This window comes from Mandrillus leucophaeus, unplaced genomic scaffold (assembly GCF_000951045.1).
Source record: "Mandrillus leucophaeus isolate KB7577 unplaced genomic scaffold, Mleu.le_1.0 Scaffold708, whole genome shotgun sequence".
NCBI lineage: Eukaryota > Metazoa > Chordata > Mammalia > Primates > Cercopithecidae > Mandrillus > Mandrillus leucophaeus.
In genome coordinates, this window is record NW_012107675.1 from 399,763 (window position 1) to 421,302 (window position 21,540).

The window sequence follows — 21,540 nt, forward strand, 5'->3', positions numbered from 1 at the left end:
TCTCCACCTCCCCGATTCAAGCCATTCTTCTGCCTCAGCCTCCCAAGTAGCTTGCTACAGACAGGCACCACCACGCCTGGCTAATTTTTGTATTTTTAGTAGAGACGGGCTTTCACCATGTTGGCCAGGTTGGTCCCGAACTCCTGATCTCGAATGATCTGCCCACCTCGGCCTCCCAAAGTGTAAGTTTATTTCTTCTAATTCTGTGAAGCATGTCATTGGTATTTTGATATGGATTGCACTGAATCTGTAGATTGCTTTGGACAGTATAGCCATTTTAATGATACTGATCCTTCTAATCCATGAACATGGAATAGTTTTCCTTTTTTCTTTTTTCTTTTTTCTTTTTGGTGTCCTTTTCTTGCATCAATGTTTTACTGTTTTCATTATAATGAAAGCTTTCACAATGACAGCTTTCACTTCTTTGGTTGAGTTTATTCTTAGGTATTTTATTTGTAGCTATTATAAATGGGATTACTTTCTTGATTTCTTTTCAGATTATGTATTGCTGGCATATAGAAATGCTACTGATTTTTATGTGTTGATTTTGTAGCCTGCAACTTTACTTAATTTATCAGTTCTAATAGTTTTTCAGTGGAGTCTTTGGTTCTCTTTTATTTCTTTCTCTTGCCTGATTGCTATAGCTAGGACTTCCAGTACTATGTTGAAAAACAGTGGTGAAAATGGACATCTTTGTCACATAACTTTTATTACAGGATACTGTTATAATTGTTCTATTTTATTTTTAGTTATTGTTGTTAATTTCTTATTATGTCTAATTTATAGATTAAGCTCTACCATGGACATGTATGCATAGGAACATAAGAAAAAACATACACAGTATGTATAGGGTTTGGTACCATCTGCAGTTTCAGGCATTCACTGGGGGTCTTAGAACACATCCCTTGCATGTAAGAGGGAACTACTGTATATTAAACTAAACTGAGTACATGTGTGCCACTGTTTCAAGGTTTCAGACCTTTAAGATTCCACTCAATGGTTGCTATAGGTTGAATATTATGGTTTCTACCTGTTGAATGTTTGTCTCTCCCCAAGCTGATGGTGAGAATTTGGTAGCTGGTGTGGTGGTATTAAGAGATGAAACTTTGGGAGGTGATAGGGTAGTATTACTGTTATTATAAATGGGCAAGTTTGCCCCCTTTAGCTTCCTGGCATTCCTCCTTCTGGCTTATAAGCATCCAGCCTTCCTCCCCTGCAGATGACATGGTACACAAGGCGTCATCATAGGAGAGCATAGTCTCACCAGACATCAAACCTGCTGGGGCCCCTTGACATTAGATTTCCCAGCCTCCGGAACTGTGTGCCAATAAATTCCTGTTCTTGATGAATTATGCAATCTGTGGTATTCTGTTACAGCAGCACAAAATGGAACAAGACAATGGTAAAGTCTTAACTCATTCAATGTTTCCTTGGTGGTTTGAAGGTTTTTGTCAATTTCCAAACCTGTTTATTTGGGACTTATCTGCACAGTACTGAACCAGCTGTTCAAAGTGAAAATTCAAGAATCAATGGGTTTGTTTTTCAACAACAAAGCAGGGAATCTCTTAATAAATTGCTGCCTTACTAGTATAACTGCTGCTCTAGTATCCTAAAGGTTAATTAGGCTTCTTGTAGTGCCTAACTTAACTCAGAGGGAAATAAAAATAAAAACAAAAAACAAACACAACAAATTATAATTAATATTTACTTAGATATGAAAGTAAGTATAACCTTTAGATTATTCAAAATTCAGTTTGTGAAGGCATCTTATAGAACTGATATTTATAGGCCAGGTGTGCTTGCTTATACCTGTAATTCTAACATGTTGGGAGGCCGAAGGGAGAGTATCACTTGAGCCCACAGGTTTGAGACCAGCCTGGGCAACATGAGGAGACTCTGTCTCTGTAAAAAATTTAAAAATTAGCTGGGTGTGGTGTCACACACTTGTGGTCCCAGCTACTCAGGAGGCTGACATGGGAGGATTGCTTGGGCCCAGGAGGTTGAGGCTGCAGTGAGTTGTGATCGCACCACTGCACTACAGTCTGGGAAATACAGTGAGATCCTATCTCAAACAACAACAACAACAACAACAACAACAACAACAACAAAACCAAACCTGATGTTTGCAATGTTTTTAGCATATTTGATTTTTATTTAATAATTAATCTTTTACCACTGATTATGTTCTTTTCAAAAGGCTTGTGAATTTTTCCCGTTAATGTGGTCCACAGATCAAATATATCTGCCATTCATTCATTCGTTCATGTTTTCATTGACTATAGAAGTTTCACCTCGCAAAGTAGAATGCTTGTATCAAGTAAACAGAATAAATATTTTATCTGACAACACGGGTACCTGATAACTATACCCCTTGATGGCCCCAAACATTTTTACACTTCAGGAAGTCAAGTCCTCACAAATATAAACCAGGTATCTGCATGCTTACCCTGGCAAGTGCTTCCTCAATCGTGATCATCTTTTCCTTGACCATCATCATTAGCTGAATCCGCTCCTCATCGCTCATTGTTATTTCACTGGCAACGTAACCAACATCTTCTCCTGGAGATTGAGGACAAAGAATAACAGGAGTGAAAACAAGAACAGCGAAACAGAACGTCAATGCTGAATATCTGCTGTCTTAGGCGAGGGAAGAATGTTGCTCAGGACACTATGTATGTTGAACGTTACTGATGAAGCAAAGGGTGGGAAAAATATGCTGCTTTTAAAGAAGCGAATAAGCACCTCTGATTGAGAAACAGGCTTGCAGAACATGTGGATCTCACCATGTCACCCTAGAAACAAATCCTTCAAGATGATCAGAGCCTTTGAGATGGTGTGCCCAGTGGACGGGTTTTGGAGGAAAGTAAGAGAGAGCTCCTCACTATAGGTGGAGTAAAGATCTAATTTATACACCCAACTGGATCATACAAGCATTCCAAGGCTCCTTCAGCTGTGGGTTCTCTGTGTCCTTTCATTTGAATATAAATGAGAAGAAAATATTTTTGCAAAGAAGTAAGAAAGAACCCTAGGTCATGACAGAGGAAGGAAGGTCACAGAGTCCAGACCCACAGCCTGGCAAAACCTTCCAATCCTACTAAGCTATTTCACTGTTATTATTCCTTGAAACTAAGTGCACCCGGGCGAAGAGGTTCATTCTTGTAATCCCAGCACTTTGGGAGGCCAAGGCAGGTGGACCACTTGAGGTCAGGAGTTCGAGACCAGCCTGGCCAACAAGGTGAAACCCCGTCTCCACTAAAAATACAGAAATTAGCCAGGTGTGGTGGCAGGTACCTGTAATACCAGCTACTCAGGAGATTGAAGCAGGAGAATTGCTTTGAACCCAGGAGGTGAAGGTTGCAGTGAGCTGAGATCACACCACTGCACTCCAGCCTAGGTGACAGAGCAAGACTCCATCTGAAGACAAAAAAAAAAAAAAAAAAAAAGCCAAGTGCAAATCACAGACATGAAGCATGTTCAGTTAATCAGAAGAAGGGTGCCATATAGGTCTGTATCTGAAAGTATTATTGTCATAAATTGGTTTCCAAACTGCGGGAAAATCAACTTCCAACTCACACCTGAAGGCAGCTAGAACTGCAGAGATGAGAATGTTCTGTTAGATTCCAAAGATTTTCCTACAGAGCAAACAGACTGCTATTGCCTCTAGTATATCTGAGCCACACTGGGCAATGGTGCCTCCGGTCAGCGTGTGGGGAAGGACATGTTAGTGAACATGAGCTGTAACATCCCCACTCCAGTCCCGCACCCTGCTCTCCTCCCCATCTTTCTCATTCAATCTTTTTACCAGCTTCCAATACCGTTAGGATGCCCAGCTGTGGCTTAATTTGCCTTTGGTGTAAAGGACAGAGGGAAAGAGTCTGCCTGTAGACTTGCAGGAAACCATTTCAGGCACAGCTGACTTTGGAATTTATGTTGCCCTGTATTTCCATCTCATTTCCATTTAGTAATCAATCAATCCAAAAATACTCCTCAAGTTCCCTTTGCTACTTTCACAGGGAGAATAACAGTGTGTGCTGGGTGAAGACAGAAGCCTGCTGGTTTGATTCATTTTACTGTCTGTGTCACCTCAAATGGCAGAGAGGGTGATGGGAAATTGGTTGGGTTCTTTAAAAATTCACGATAGCTGGTAAACTGTTGGCTTCCTCCTTCCCTCCCTCTTGTACCTCTCCCTTTCTCCTTAGCTTTCTTTCTAAATTAGACTTTTTTTTTTTAGAATCCAAGGTTTATTTTGAATCACAAGTGATGCTGGGTGAATACAAAAAACTGGGAATGCTTAAAAGTAGGACAACTTGAGGAAAAAAAACCATGTGGAATGTTGCCAAGGAACCCAGGTGTGCTGTGACGTGTCTACTGTTCACATCCATTTTTCTCATTTCCACGTATACAGGTAATTAGATAGACGTTCCACACAGCGCAGGACACTAAGGTTTGTAAAGCAAAACAAGTAGTGTCACTGGTGATCAAGGAAAATTTTATATCTACTGATAACCTCATTCAGTTGGACTGGAATCTGGAAGTGGATTTGCTCCGGTTTCTTCTCTGAATACTGGGGAAACATAAATTATGTAACTGAGCCTCAAAGGGATGACATATTTACTTACTATATAAACAACAACAAAAGACACAGCCAAGAGTAGGGCAGAACTCCCTTCACAAAGCCGCCCAGGCAAATTCCCATGATGTCAGACCACTGGAGTTTCCAGGGGCAACACCCCATAACCGTCCAGCTGCAGGAGAGCATCAGAAGTTCAGAAGAATGCAGAGGCCCTCAGTGGGAGCGCGGACAGGAGAGCCCCAAACCAACACATGCGAGGGCTCTCTAGGCCCTTTCAGGCTAGATCTTGACGAGAGAAAAGATCTTTCTGAGGTTGGTGCGACTGAGAAAACTAAAGATTCGGCCTCTGCTCTCAGATCTACGAAAGGGAAGAACTGTGAACTTGTCCCCTTTTGGTTTTTTTTTTTTTTTTTTTTGACTTAAAGAAAAGAAAATCACTGGGACAAAGTCTTAAAGTAACAACAGGAATGTCAGAAAAGTTGAACATCTTATGGGCACATGCGGTGAGTTACGCTAACTTACAGCATCCACTGAGATTAACAGCACAGGCTTCTCCACATGTTAGAGCTGAAAGGACCTACTGTCTGCCAGCTGCATTGCAGTACCTTTTGAAGTCTGTCTCATTATTCCTTTCTGGTTCTTTCGGAAGTTCTGCCAGAAATACTTATTTTTCTTCTTCCAGTCTCCTTTTCCTTTTAAAAAAAAAAAAAGGAAGAAAAAGCACAAGCAATAAATTCATTAATAACAAAAGTAGCCTCTTCCTTATAATTCAAAGCTGGTAAGAATACTTTGATTTCACAAAAGGACAGTTTTTTCTTTCAGTTTGTGAAAGAATGGGAGATGGCTATAAAGTTGTTTAAAAGAAATGCAAATTTCCTAGTAGCAAGATATGGTGCAGTGAGGTTAAGATGAAAAACAGAAACATCAAAAAGGCAGGCAAAACATGCATTCTTGTGTTTACTTTGATGTTTGTTTAACTAGTATGCCTAATTTGGCCTCGTCTTGCAGTGTATATCCCCCCTTTGGTCTTAGCCACAATTATTTCAACTACACCACAAATAGGGTATTTTAAGAAGCTCACTTTGTTTTGTTGTTATTTCTGTTGTTGATCTACCCTTGGTTTATTTCTGTTACTCCAGATTTAACGACAAGAACAGAATGGTTGGTATGTCCTGGGCCCACAGGTCAGGGGAGGTGGTCCCCTGGGTCTGTGGGTCTGGCCCCCACTGTTATTCTCAGAAGTGTGGTCTGCATGGGTCTCGCTATGGCATGCATATGGCACTCCCTGGCATTCAGGCTACCTGGTGACCCACTTACAGCTTACCCAGGGCACAAAGAAAAGAAAGCCTGCAATCCAGCCGTGACATCTCCCAAATGGGTCTCTCTCTACCCGCCCCGCCCCCCATCCTTTCCAGACTACTGCGGTGACTTTCAAGTGAAAACAAACTCGCTGCTAGAGCTAGACATTTTTAATATGTGGTAGGGTTCTGATCATCAATAACATGTAATACCTTTTTAAAAGCAAAGCGAAAGGGGAGAGTAAGTAAAATGAGTGGGTAGAGCAGTCCTTTATTCTTTACAAATAAAAAGCAGCAGCAGTGGTGTCTGCCATCGTGCTGACGTGGCACATTCAAAGTAGCAGCTCTGTCACCACTTGTTGTCTGTCTGGTTGCTCCATGGCCACTGGAAATAGGACCCAGCGAAGTGATGGGTTTCCCCAGTCTAGACGGGTGGTGCCAAGCAATGAAGCAGACATGTGGGAACCATGTCTATGGTGCTCCCAGGCTAGAAAGGGCGTCGTCTGTCAAAACAGGATGCCCGCACATTTAAGTTTTGACAGCCCCCAGAGCTGTGGGAATGAAACCGGAGCCTTTCCACCAAAGACAGAGCTCCATGGCAAGTTTTGTATCACCCACTGCCTTTGGGCTTAACACTGAAGCAAATGTCAGACATGCAGGGTTAAAGCTGACTAGTTATTATTAACTCAACCTTGCTCTTGGAGAGTTCAGGAATATTTCTTTTCTTTCTTCTTTTTCTTTTCTTTTTTTTTTTTTTTTTTTGGTTGAGACGAAGTCTTGCTCTGTCGCCCAGGCTGGAGTGCAGTGGTGCAATCTTGGCTCACTACAACTTCTGCCTCCTGAGTGCAGGTGATTCTCCTGCCTCAGCCTCCTGAGTAGCTGGGATTATACGCACAAGCTACCACGCCCGGCTAATTTTTGTATTTTTAGTAGAGATGGGGTTTCATCATATTGGCGCAGCTGGTCTTGAACTCCTGACGTCATGACCCGCCTTGGCCTCCCAAAGTGCTGGGATTACAGATGTGAGCCACCATATCCAGCCTATTTATTTTCCTTTTAAGAGACATGGTCTCTTCATCCAAGCTGGAGTGCAGTGGTGCAATCACAGCTTACTGTAGCCTCAAACTCTTGGGCTCAAGGGATCCGCCCATCTCAGCCTCCCAAGTAGCTGGGACTACAGGTGCATACTGCCATGCCCAGCTAATTTTTAAATTTTTGGTAGAGAGCACATCTTGCTATGTTGCTCAGGTCAGTCTGTAACTCCTGGGCTCAAGCAATTCTCCCTCGTTGGCCTCCCAAATTCCTGGGATAAGAGAAGTGAGCCACTGAACAGGCTGAGAATATATTTCTTTAACTATAAGCTATATTCCCTTCTTCCTTCTCCCATTTTCAAGTTTCTGAAACAGAGATACAGCCTAATAAATGGTAATAGCTAACATTTATTCAGCTACTATATCCAGGCACTTTGCTATCTAATGGCAAATTTCATTTAATACTCAATTATATGATGCATCATTGTTCCCACCTAGCAGATGAGAAAACTGAGGCTTGGTGCAAGCGAGCTGCACAAAGTAATAGCTATTGAGTTGGCAGATTCAAAGGCAGGCAGCCAGGTTTGATTGAGTACTTATGTCCCTAATCACTACCAGCCACCCACCCTCTGACCCAAACAGAATAGCTGTTACTAAACCAAGAGTGAATTTGATAATCAAGAATATATAAAATATGCAATGCCTTAATTATGCATAATCTTGGATCCAAAAAATTCCCAATTGAAAGATGTATCCTAAGGACATTATTAGGGACACAGACCCCAGGATTTTTAGAGCAGCAGTAAATTTTTAAGTCTGCGTAATATTCCACCATATTGGATGTGCCATAAGTTAATTAACCAACTCGTTCTTTGCTGGATATTTAGGTTGCTTCTAATTTTTTCTCTATTAACATAGAGAATATTCAGTCATGGGAAAATGCTCATAACGTATTCAACTTAAAAACTATAAAACAGTATGCAGAATATGATCACAATTATGTTTTTTTAAAATCCCCTAGAAAAAGGAGAATAAAGATGTACATCAAAATCGTAACAGTGTTTATTTCTGAGTAGAAGGATTATTGTGGGTTTTGTATTTTCACATGTTCATGTTTTCTATAAAGTATTAAAATAATTAAATAGGTAAACCAAGAAAAGTGGTACTGACCTACAGAGTTGTCTTCCGAGTTTGATTTATGAAGAGGGTTCCTAGAAAAGAAAAACAAATCAGATTACCAGGGAGCCTTGCTTTCATGGGAGAACTGAAAATCCTCCTAACTAGTTTGACCCAGCATCAATACTACTTAATACAGCCAGGGAAACTGTTACAGGCTATTTACCACTGGCTTTTTCTACCCGTCTGCTGACTTCCTAGAAATAGACTCAGGTGCCATTTGCCGACATTTATTAAAGACTCACTCGAAGGTGAGACCTGTAACATTAAATGAAGAAGACAGACTTCACTAGATCGTGGAAGTGCCTTTCATTCTGTGAACTATTAATACAGTGAAGTTACTGCCATTGGGAAGTCTCTTGTGGAAGAGGAAAAGAGAAAGCAAATAATAATGAAAACATAAACTCAGCACCACAAATGCCACTTGGGCCTGCAGATAAGCACAGTGGTTGGCTCTAGGAAAATGAAGGGGGCAGGGAGGCGGGTGAGAGACCCACAACAAGGATATTGAGTGCCCTTAATAGAGGGGGTGGCCAGTACATAGTTCCTCCAGTTGGTTGCTGCCAGTTGGCAAGTGCAATGTCTATCCTGCTGAATCTTCCAATGTTCAAAGAGAAGCCAGAAATCTGCATTTTGTTTTTGTTTTTGTTTTTGAGACAGAGTCTTGCTCTATTGCCCAGGCTGGAGTACAGTGGCATGATCTCAGCTCATTGCAACCTCCGCCTCCTTGGGTTCAAGCGATTCTCCTGTCTCAGCCTCCCAAGTAGCTGAGATTATAGGTATGCACCATCACGCCTGGCTAATTTTTATATTTTTAGTAGAGATGGGGTTTCACCATGTTGACCAGACTGGTCTGGAACTCCTGACCTCATGCAATCCTCCTGCCTCGGCCCCCCAAAGTGCTGGGATTACAGGTGTGAGCCATTGTGCCCGGCCAGAAATCTGTATTTTTATATGAGAGCTCTAACATTTTTAAGTGATGGCAAATAAACCAATATTTTAAAAAATGTGTCCAAATCAATCAATACATGTCTGGGCATCAAATTTGGACCCCCCTCCCCCCCGCCACCCCAACACCTTTGGCTGCCAGTTTGTGAAGGCAGATACAGACTAACCCAAATAATCTGAAAAGTGTACACAGCCCAAAACCAGTTCATTAAACATTTCTCCAGAAAAAAACTTAAGATAAACAAAATTTAAAGAAAGAAAGCGGGAAAACCAAAGAAAGTTAAAACTGGTTGTATCAAAAAGGGAACGAGGGGGGCGGATCACTTGAGGTCAGGAGTTTGAGACCAGACTGGACAACATGGCAAAGCCCCATGTCTACTAAAAATACAAAAATTAGCTAGGCTTGGTGGCACAGGTTCATAATCCCAGCTACTTGGGAAGCTGAGGCAGGAGAATTGCTCGAATCTGGGAGGCAGAGGTTGAAGTGAGCCAAGATCGCGCCACTGCACTCCAGACTGGGCGACAGAGTGAAACTGTGTCTCTCAAAAAAAAAAAAAAAAAAAAGGGGGGGGAAACAGTAGAGGGTGGAACAAAATCTTTCATTAGGTGTGTCCAAATCCCAGAAGGAAAATACAGTATCCTTGGGCTTGCAGCCAAGGGAAACCAGAAAGAAGGCACCTGCATCAGAACAGACTCAGACACTTGGGGGATTTAAACCTGAATCTTCAGTACAAGTTCACCGCCAGGAAGGAAGATGGAAGAGGTGATTTTTGCATCTGAAGGTTTGGGAAGATAAGAAAGTGGGAGGCCAGGTATGAGTCACACTGAAAACATTAGAGGAAAGGCTGAGACAGTAGGAGAGCAGACTGGGCAACATAGTGAGATATCATCTCTTAAAAAAAATTTTTTTTTTTTTAAGTTTAACTGGGCATAGTGACATGCACCTATAGTTCTAGTTCTAGCTACTCAGGAGGCTGCAGCAGGAGGACTACTTGAGCCCAGGAGTTCGAGGTTGTAGTCAGCTATGATCATACCACTGACCTCCAAACTGGGTGACTGAAATGAGACTGTCTCATTCAGAGGAAGAAGAATTGAACATCCTAATCACCTAAAGTGATTTTCTGCCTACCTTTTGGATAAAAGGACCTTGAGAATCTAAGGTGACCAGAGAGAGGGGAGGGAGGCTTTTTCATGCAGAGCCGCCTTTAATAAGCCACCATCCTTTGGTGTAGCTGCACTGGTGTGGGCTGACCACTGGGTGCCATTTCTGAGTGGCAGGCCCATGCCCAGCAAGCACCACCATTCTCCACATGTGAGTGCAGAGAACTGTTGGTGACCAGCACAAAAATCTGAAAGCTTTCTATTGTAAACTAAGGGAGAATCAGAGCTAAGAACAGAATCAGGGGAGAAACCGCTGCAAAGGACAAGAGCTAGATTTGAATTCTAGTTATTTCCCCTTATTCCTGAGCTGTGAATACAGAACACGTAAGGAAAATCTCATCACCAAATTGTGCCAAAACATGGCTAGGACCTACTCTCCTTCCTCCTATCCACACAAAAATGAAAATACCTGTATTTACCTGCAAGGCTTTTAGGAGGTAGCCATTTCAAAATTTAAATCATTCAGCCAAAATGTACTGAACAACAGCACAAGTAAGGTACATGGATGCACAGGAAGAAAGGGGACCCACAGGTGAGGGATGGAGGAAGACAGGAACAAAAAAGCTGGGGGAGGGGAGAAGGAGAAGAATGAGGAAGAGAAGCAGCAAATGTAACGTGCTCAGGGCCATGGGAGAAGTGGGAGCAAAATAAGAACAAGTTAGTTGGCTGGGACTGAGGCAGGAAATCCTTTAGAAAGAAAAAAGGGTTTCTGCTCAGTTTAGATTCTTAATTTTTAAAAAAAATCTTACTGTGTTGTACTTTGCATTTCAAGTCATGGGACTCAGCTGCCCACCTAACTTCAGTGGGCCGGGGTCTGCAGCTGGTTAAACATGTTTTCTGTAAGGGGCCACCAGAGGCACAGGGAGCCCCATATGTATTTTTCTCCTCACCCTAAGGACTAGAGATGTCCTTTTTATTTGGACACAGAGTCTCTCTCTATTGCCCAGGCTAGAGTGTAGTGGTTCGATCTCGGCTCACTGCAACCTCCGCCTCCCAAGTTCAAGCGATTCTCCTGCATCACCCTCCTGGGACTACACCTGGATGTGTCACTACACCTGGCTAATTTCTGTATTTTTAGTAGAGATGGGGTTTCACCATGTTGGCCAGGCTGGACTTGAACTCCTGGCCTCAGGTGATCTACCTGCCTTGGCCTCCCAAAGTGCTGGGATTATAGGCATGAGCCACCATGCCTGGCCGGGACTAGAGAAGTCTTGACCTAATTGCTATGGACCAAATATCACTACCTCAGGATACAACTGATGATGTAATAAGTGAAAACATAAATTGTGAAATTTTACTTTCCCTGAAAGTCATCAAAATACTTCAAAAAGTACACTGCAGAAAAATGTATGCTCCCACTGCTACACCATTATCCCAAAATGTAATTGCATTTTCCTCTCTGAAATGATGACTGACAATATTTTCATTATTTTTAATCTACTGTCTTTAAACTATCACACACTTTGATACAATTTTATCCTCTGGTTTGGACTTGGCCCAGGCAGTGCTTGAATTTCCCCAGGATGCCAGCAGATGGCACTGTAGTTTCTTTATTCATCTTGCTGTGGTGAGTGGGATTTTGTTTTTAAAATTTCACAAGTTCACCACCTAGATGCTGGCCAAAGAATAACAAGCCCATGTTTCATAAGAGCGAGGCTCCCCAACTCATCAAATTTGCAAAGGAGGAAAATGACACCATACAAATTTGGATGCAGTGACTTTCTCCCCGCAAACAGAAGCTGGCATAGAAGCAATGCAAAATGCCATCTCCTTTCTCCCTGAGACTGATTATTAAAATTCATCCAGCAGGAGCAAAAATCAATGATATAACCCAAGTCCAAATGTGGATGGCAGCAGGTGGAAGGGGCCATTTACTGATCTCCTGGTGGAAGAAATAATGCTCAGGCGTCAGCTCCAAAGAGGCCTCCCGGTAGTACCTCCTTCCTCCAGCCAGATGCCCCAGGCCTGAGGACAGTGGGTGCTGGAGGTGGATCTGCTCTTTGGACTCATCTTTTTCATTGTCAGTGGGCAAAAAGGATGAGAACTTCAGCATGAATTTTGATGACCAGGGAGCAATAATTAATATTCTGCTGTGCTTTAAAAATCCATTTAAACATAATTATCATCAAGTATTGGATTTAACATCTCAGAACTGAACCTTAGCAAAAATACTTGTTCATCAGTAACTCCTACTATTAACACCCCAAACCTGCTTAAGTGTCAACATTTTTCTTCAAGATCCCTAGACTGCTTTAGCTGTTCCTGAAGGCAAAATTCACTTAAGAAAATTCCTACATTAAGGAATTTATCAATCCCATTAAAAATTAATAATTTAAGAGACAGTATTCTCAGAACTGAACTAGTTTCTTTCCTCCTACCTCTGTCTTTAACAAATTCTTTGCTAAATTGCTTTGTTATTCATTTTCACTCATTCTTTCATTCAGTATTTATTTATTCACCTCTCAGTAGGAGTCATGCATCCTCTGAGGTCCTGAGAACATAGCAATAAACAAGACAGATTCAAGGAGGGTGACTGCAGAGTCAAGGAGTGAGGAGAAATTGAGGTGATGGGACAGAAAAGGTTTATCTGAGCAGAAACCTAAATAATGAAATAACATTCACTTCCCCAGATGGGGAAAGCTGGGCAGGGGAACAGCAGGGGAGGGAACAAGAGGTCCCCTTTGGACATGCTAAGTGTGCGGTGCTTATTAAACATCCCTGTGGAGACAGTAAAGAAACAGTTGGAAATGCGCGTCTAGAGCTGCAGATAAGAATTTGTAAGTGACTCGCATACTCTAAGCTCTGAGCCTGGCTGAACACTCTGAAGACTGAGCTCTGGGCCAACCCGATTTTTAGGGGTCAGAAAGAGAAGGTGAGGCCCAGCAATGAGACTTAGGACGAACAGCCAGTGGGAGAAGGAAAAGCAGGCAGAATGTTCCTTTACCTTTCTGGCTAGAATATTATTACACTCCATTTTACAAAAATTATATTGCAGCTGGGCACAGTGGCTCACGCCTGTAATCCCAGCACTTTGAGGCTGAGACGGGAGGATCACCTGAGGTCAGGAGTTTGAGTCCAGCCTGGCCAACATGGTGAAACCTCATGTCTACAAAAAATACAAGAATTAGCTGGGCGTGGTGTAATCGCGGCTACTCAGGAGGCTGAGGCAGGAGAATCGCTTGAACCCAGGAGGTGGAGGTTGCAGTGAGCTGAGATCGCACCACTGCACTCCAGCCTGGGTGACAAAGTAAGACTCCATCTTAAAAAAAAAAAAAAAAAATTATATTGCAGCCTCACACTCCACACAGTGGAAACTCTAGGTTGCCATATTTTCTTTCCCAGTGAGCCTACTGCATTACAGTGGAGATCCTCGTAAGACCATAGAGTAGGAGGAGGAACACACACAGGTCAACATGAAATTCTTTACACTTGTATGGAATTCCACCTCTCAAATGCAAAACTTTCATTACCCCCCCCCCATCACAGAATAGGACTATCAGTGAGACTGAGACGGGAGTGATGACATGCTTGAGGTCCAATCGTGCTGGGCAACGGCATAACTGGGCTTGGTGGCCACGTCTCTGACTCCTGAGTCCAACAACTCACCCTCTTCCCCAGACTCCTTCTCATTTGTATAACAGAATTCCAAACTGTATACATTCTTTAACAGGATGCCTCTTTTCTATTATTTAAGGGATAGACAGAAAGGGGATACCATTATATACTGGCCCAGCTCTTAAGTAAATTGCTAAAATGATACTCAGAAGAACTTGCAAAAATAGAAAGTTTTCAACACCAAATCTGACCATGGTCTATGGAAGTGTCAGAACTAAAAGTTCCAAGAACACTTTTTAGGAATTGACTATCTGGCTATTGCAAGACCCCCCTATCTGCTTCTAGAAGGAAAGGAGGCCAAATACCATGGCTCAAACTCATTTTTCTTCTTCTGTTTATATACAAATAGTCTAAGTTACATCCAGACAAAGATAACTCTATCTCATTTCTACATACTGAGTCCAGTACACTAGAAAAGTGCAATGAATGGTCAAGCATAAAGAAATTCCTAAAATACACTTCATGTTTTGGCTTTGGTGAGCTGTCCAGAAATTTCATTATAATCCAGAAAAAAAAAAAGAAGAAGAAGAAGAAAAGGAAAGGAAAGGAAAGTGGTTATAACCTAATTTCCAAGAAAGGAACATATGCTATATGTTACTGGAAAACCTGTACTTAAGGGATTTTCAGAGTTCCTTAATCTTGAGTCTCAGGAAATCAACTTCTCCATTAGTTGATTTCCTGCTGAATTTGGAATCTGGGCTTTTGCTATGTCTGGGTCTTTTCCTGCATCATCCCAGGCCTGCCAAGGCAGTCCCAAAAGCCAGTAGCAGCCTTTTCTCCACCATTTCAAAAAAAGAGCCTGACACATCTGTGCTACTGAATTGTGTGTATACAGGGGGAGGCAGGGGAAGGTTAAAGGGTTGAAGGACTTATGTTAATAAGTAGTTAAGATTTTCATTTTCTTTATGTCCTACTTAAGTAGGATAACTCTGTACCTTCATATTTTGCTTCTTTCATGACAAATCATTTCATGTTAAAGAAGTAATTTCTCAATTTAATATTTCTTTCTATCCTTTGGGTATCAAAGATATTTTTAGCATACAAACCTATCTCTCTGTTTAAGAGAAATAGATAAGAAACAAAATTCACTAGTTGCCATAAAAACTCAAGAGTCACCCTTTCTCCAGCCACAGGGCCAGGACTTGGATGATGCCAGAGAGACACAGCTGTAAGACGTACTCACTCTCAGAATCCGGCAGGTGCAGGGAGTGAGTTGCCTCCTTAAATTCCACGCCCTATGCACCTCTCTTGCTTGGCCCCATGATTTAGCTTGTGAATTCACTGGCTGAGACAGAAAAGCAATTCTATTGCCCAAATCTGGCATATTGTTAGAACTCCAGGAATATTCAGTATCAATGACAATGTGGGTGACATTTTGTCAAGCCGGTCAAAACAATCCCCATACAGGTTTTTTCTTTCATTTCACAGTCTATTCCAAGCCTGGACTTGCTGACTTTTTGTTATAAGGTCACCTTTATAAATGATTAAGGCAGGTGTCTGCAGTACCAAATCCAAGACAGTGGCCTGACCCGGCACACACACTCAGGAGTCAGGCAGAACTAGGGGTAAATGACAGTGCTGCCACCAATGTAAGCCTTGACTGGCTTTCTAAGAGCAGTTGTGATGATAAAAACAGTACCCCTTAATGGATTGTTAAGAGGATCACATGAAACAGTGAATGTTAAGAGCTTTGCACAGTGTCTGGCACTGGGGAAGCTCCAAGGAAATGTTACTTCTTGTAACTATTCACAGAGTGGTCCCAAACTGACAAACTGTCTTAGTCTTCTCCATCGGACTCGCTGTTCTCATCCCACCAAGCATTGCCATGATGTATCTCCTATTCTAGATTCTAAGTTTCCAAATCATTAAGGTTCCTCCTTGTAAATTATTTTATCATTAACCTCTCTCAAATAATTGAGATGGACACAAGGATTTCTCTTTTACTTCCCACTTTATAAAAGCAATTTGTATGTTTTTTAGAATTACAAAAAACAACACGCATAACGATTGAGCGTGATGTCAAAATCTCTCTATCCAATGGATTTTCAGCACATTATTTCCATTATTCCCATGTTATTATCCTACTGTTTTCCTTAAGCAGTATTTAGCTTACTGTGTATGGCACATTGTCTACTAAATAATTTTTCATTGATGCTGCAGAGCTTTTCAGTATAGGCACTTATATCAAGGGAAATGGCTTGGGTCCATCAATTACCTCAATTATCATTAACTCTCCAAAAGAAATGGCAGGATTTTCAGCTATGAAGTGTGGATGTTGTCTCTAAACAGTAATACCATCTAATCTTTAATTCTGGTTCAAAGAGGACTTTTTGCCCCATAATCCAAATTCTCACACTTGAAGGTGCTAAAAGGACATTGAAAGATCTGAATTTTCCAACCGTGAGTTGAAGAATTTTTAATTTTTCTACCCCACCCTCTTTGTATATCTTTGATTTACAACTGCCATCAGAACCACTTTAAGTCAGCCTATTCCTTCTATATAAGATGTCTCAAAAGGGCATCTTGCTCAGAAAAATAAGGAGAAAGACAGCTAATTTAGACATGCAGCATTAGTTCTAATGACAATCACCTTTGTTATCCTTCAATCCCCTGCTAATTGTATTAGACATATGGAAGTTGTAGGTAACTAAACATTATCTTTCCTGCTACAAATCAAGCCTGACTCCTTTTGTTCTGTCTGTGATAGAGATCATGAGCAGCTGACTGGTACCTCCATGTGAAGGATGTCTCAAATGCTGTCATAAGGCCACTACCCAGGAAGTGGCACCGCACAATGAATGGCTCAGAACGTGGGTTCAGGAGTCCAAATGCCAGCATTCAAAGCCAAGCTCTACCCGCTACTGATTACTAACTCTGGGCATGTTACTTAGTCCCACTGATTCCCAGTTTCCTGTTACGCAAAATAGAGACAATAATGTTACCGATCACATAGAATTTTTAGAGTTTTCTGTGAGTTGTGACTTTTACTGTACTTACTACATGCCTACACATGCTAAGCACTAAACAAATTAAATAAAATAAGTTAGTTGTTATTAGCGGCCTTTTTTCCAACCGCTCTACTTATGAGCCAGGGCATCCTCAGTCCTTCTCCAAATGTACTTCCATTTCTTAACTTGTAAGGGGTTGGTTCTCTGGCACCTCGGGAATGGCCAACACGCTCTCCAGGCCAAGGACAGGGCCCACTCCTGTTGACTCTAAAAATCCCTCACAAAGGTGCAGTGAAAGACATTTGTGTCCTTTCATTCACCAACTGGTGACTTGTACTGAAAGTTAATGATGCGGGTCACTGGCAGAAACTTAAAGAGTTTCACGTCTGAAAAGCAGCCAAATACCATCTCTCCACAGGGGAGGCCCATGGCCTGGTTGTGTCTGGGCCACGGCCTCACTAAGGCCAGGACTATCCAAGTCCAGCAGCGATGTGGGCTCGAAGTAGGGAGAATCAGATCTGGGATGGGATTCAGTCATCCTCTGAGGTTTCCAAAAACCCCTCAGTGGGTCTTCTCTTTTCCATCTGGACCATATTCTTCTTCGTTTGTGGCTTCATGGGTCTGAACTGTCTAAGAGGTTGAGATAAAATTGCTCCATGAATGCCAGCTTTGATACTAACAACACTATTGATAGTAACAGCATCTATTCCAGCACTATAAAGTTATAAATGCCTCCCCAATTCCTTCAAAGTTAATAACTAATGTTCAGAATAACCCCATGACATATGCTAGAGGGCGTGTGTGTGTGTGTCTGTGTATGTGTGTGTGTGTGTGTGTGTGTGTGTGTGTGTGTGTATATATATATATAATTTTTTTTTTGGAGACAGTTTCTTGCTCTATCACCTAGGCTAGAGTGCAGTGGCACAATCATGGCTCGCTGCAGCCTCTACCCCGTGGAGTCAAGCAATCTTCCTGCTTTGGCCTTCCAAGCAGCTGGGACTCCAGTTGCATGCCATTGCGCCCGACTAATCTTGATTTTTTGTTTTTTGTAAAGACATCTCATTATGTAGTCCAGGCTGGGCTTGAACTTCTGGCCTCAAGAAATTCTCCCAGCTTGGCCTCCCTAAGTGCTGGGATTACAGGTGTGAGCCCCCATTTTTTTTTTATTTTTTTGCAATGAAAGGTCATACAAAAAGGAATCAGCAACTGACCAGTTTCATACACAATCAATGATTCATTGTTTGCTTGGTATAGATAATAAAGCTCTATGCCAATGGATGAGGAAACTGCACACAACATGGCCCATACCTTCCAGGTGTTTACAAAACTCAAGAAGATCTTACTGAAATATAAAAATAGTCAAGCTAGTTGCCTCCCATGTCAATATCCAGTTCATTTTCTTTCTTACTTACAGAGTCCCAATTTTGTTTGGGGTAGCAGTATACCTTGCTAAAATACTCACTTCCTCGGACTCCCTTGCAGTTAGTTGAGGCCAAGTGTCAGTGTCTGGCAGGCAAGAAATACTAGAACTTTATGGTGAGATGTTTCTAAGAAAGCTAGTGTTTCTATGACAAAAAGGATTTACTCCATCTATATGCCTTTTGCCCGGCTCTTCCCATTATCCCTCCTGGAACAGACATCATTTTATCGTAAGGAAGAAAGTTCCATACTAAGGATGGTAGAGTAGGAGAGGGAATAATTCCCAGAGCAGCTGCTCAAGCCTTGGAAAGCCCAACTCCAGACTCCCTGCTATATGAGAAGATGTCCCCATTGTCTAAACACTGAAGTCAGGTGTCAGTTACATGCAGGTGAATATAATTGTAACAGCTTGATATTGTTTGGCTCTGTGTCCCCTACAGGGGTGGGACCTGGTTGGAGGTAATTTAATCATGGGGGCGGTTACCCTCATGCTGTTCTCGCGATAGTGAGTGAGTTCTCCTGAGAGCTGATGGTTTTATAAGGGGCTTCCACCTTTGCTGGGCACTCACCCTTCTCCTTCTTGTCATCATGTGAAGAAGGACATGTTTGTTTCCCCTTCTGCTATGATTGCAAGTTTCCTGAGGTCTCCCCAGCCATGTGGAACTGTGAGTCAATTAAACCTCTTTCCTTTATAAACTACCCAGTCTCAGGTATGTCTTTATTAGTAGCATAAAAATGGATGAATATGCAGTTAGTGGTTAAGAAACGAAAATTACTAACTTCCACAAAGCATTGGTCTGGCTTACCAAAGTATATTCATAAATCTCATTGTATTTCAGGCTCACGGAAACCCTGAAAAAAACTAGCCTTGCTGTATGTACGAAGAGACTCTGGCCTAGAGTCTTTATGTAAGTGACTTGTCCAGGGTCACACAATTAGCCATTGTAAGTCACAGAGCTGGAGATTAAACTCAGCTCTTCAGACACCCAAACCAATGTTTTTCCCACTAAAACTTGAGCTCCGTGGAGTCAAGGGGTTCACCAGTCTTACTGATCACGGTACTCACAGTACCTGGTGCAATACTGTGAGCCCAAAGCCAAAACTGCAGTGTCTCTAATTACTGGTATTGAAAGTGCAATTTAAGTTTGAAATGTGGCCCCTGGAGTCTGTGGCTTCAGATCAAATTCTGACTTTTGATGATTCTTCAGTAGGCATACAAATTAAGGAGTGAAAAAACGGGGGGTGAGGGGGCTTGAAATTCTGCTTTTTCTTCTGGTTTTGATCTAACCAGTAAAAACAAATGCCTTCACTTTATAGCCTCACTGTGAATTTTAAATTTTACTTAGGTCTTTTTTTCATCTTAAGAATTACTAAATTATTGTCAAAAGTAAAATAAAATAAAACAAAACAGGGTTGCAGCCTACTAAAAAGAAAGTACCTTTGTTTACATTATATTATTATTATTATTGTTATGAGACACTCTGGGTCTCACTCTGCCAGGCTGGAATGAAGTGATGTGATTACAGCTCACCGCAGCCTCAACCTCCCCAGGCTCAGGTGATCCTCCCACCTCCTCAGCCCCCAGATAGCTGCGACTACAGGCATGCACCACCATGTCCAGCTAATTTTTGTATTTGTTTTTGTAGAGACAGGATTTTGCCATGTTGCCCAGGCTGGTCTCGAACTCCTGGGCTCAAGCAATCCACCAGCCTCTGCCTCCCAAAGTGCTTGGATTACAGGCGTGAGTCACTGCGCCTGGACAGTTTACGCTATTAAATGGCTTCCAATTATTTTGTAAATGGGGCAAAATTATTCGTTTGCTCTATTTCCTTTATTAAAATTTCCTGCATATGTGTAATAAATATAGGGTCCAAGAGAGGCTTTTCTGCAGAGAACTGTGGCTAAGGCTGGAGGGGGGCCCTCTGGAAGGCCCTCTGGCTCTCTGTTTGCGTGAGGCAGACCCAGGTTAAGAGCTGCTGTGAGAATGGGCTGCCACACACTGGGGTAGCGTGTATATGGGGTCACTGATCCCCACTGATATGGGCAGGGAGGGTCCCCTGCTTTATTTTCACCAAATGTGCAGGAACCTAGGGGGAAAGTGAGGCAGCAGGGGGCTGGTCCTCACCAGCCTCAGCCTGGGGTGGGGAAGGGAGTGGGGCAGATGGGGAGGAAAGAGGCTCCATTCAAGGACCTCCTCCTTGCGTTTCCATGGCAATGGCTCCGGAAGCAGGTCAGGACTTTCTCAGTGGAAACAAACAGTGGCTCCTATTCACCACCCCTGAGGCCTGCTGGCCATGCAGGCCATTGTGCAGCCTGGACACAGAGGACCCCGGAGGGATGTGGGGCCTGCGGCTGCCGCTTTTCTTCTGCCAGCTGCCCTGGGGGCAGCAGGGGAGTCCAGGGGAAGCAGGCCTGAAGGCCAAGGCTGCAGGCACTGCAGGCATGGAGGGCCCTTCCTCTCCCTGCAGAGCTCAGTGACCAGCAACCCCTCCAGACCACTGCTGTGGGAGCCACCCACCTGCCCTACTTCTCCCAGTGGGCAGCATGGACATGTGGCAGCCCTGAATCTGCGTCCAACCAGTGGCAACCACTTCAGCCTTCCCCTGCCCCACTTCTAATTTTTTCACAGACATGGCTGATGGAACATTTTTATGTGTTATAAATACTATGAAAATGGAAACTCAAGTTTTCCCATCTTCTCAGATCTCATTTTTAAATTCCCAAGCATCTCTGTCACTTCCATGTGCCCTCCACACCTGGACTCACTCCAAGTGGACCCTGTCCTCTCATTCTTGATCACTCCACTCGCTGATCTCACCCTGCCCTCAGATTACTTCACGTCCTTCCCCTTCGGGTGCTGTGAGCGCACCAGCACCTGCTGGAAATGATTCAGACACCAGGAAGCTTTCCAAGGTCACCGTGATGATGAAATGACCTCTACCAACATCAGCTGAACAGCCCCCAACTCGACCTGTGCTTACGATGCGGAGTAGAAGCCAAGAGCTTAAAGCTGACAAGACACTGATCTGGGTGGCGATGAATAAAGCCAAGCTGGCTGCTTAAGAGTCTCCTGGGAAACTTCTTAGAAGCCTCCAGGGTTCCACATCTGGAGATTGAATGCATTAGGTCTGGGCAAGGCCTGAGGATCTGTCTCTCCAACAAGCTCTCCAGGTAATTGTGATGTGCAGATATGCTTGGAACCACTGGCTTAGCCTAGGAGAGGCCGGGGATCAGAGTGCCCATCTTCATTATCCATTCCCTCCTTGTATCCAACACCTCCAAAATAAAATAAGCAACACTGCAAGTGAGATGTTCAGAAAAGAATACGGAGTAATACAATAAAACAAGTGGCCAATACTTTTCAAGCATTA

At 42.7% G+C, this 21,540-nt stretch overlaps 1 protein-coding gene across 1 annotated transcript in view; it reads right to left on the reverse strand.

The window, feature by feature from the left end:
* Nucleotides 1–21,540, reverse strand: part of SASH1 (SAM and SH3 domain containing 1) — a 233,926-nt gene that overhangs the window by 72,640 nt on the left and 139,746 nt on the right. Inside the window, exons 5-7 of the mRNA XM_011964815.1 lie at nt 8,073–8,113; nt 5,179–5,265; nt 2,447–2,559 (exon numbers count right to left, since the gene is read on the reverse strand). Of these exons, the coding sequence (XP_011820205.1) occupies nt 2,447–2,559; nt 5,179–5,265; nt 8,073–8,113 (241 nt within the window). The remainder of the gene's footprint in view (nt 1–2,446; nt 2,560–5,178; nt 5,266–8,072; nt 8,114–21,540) is intronic.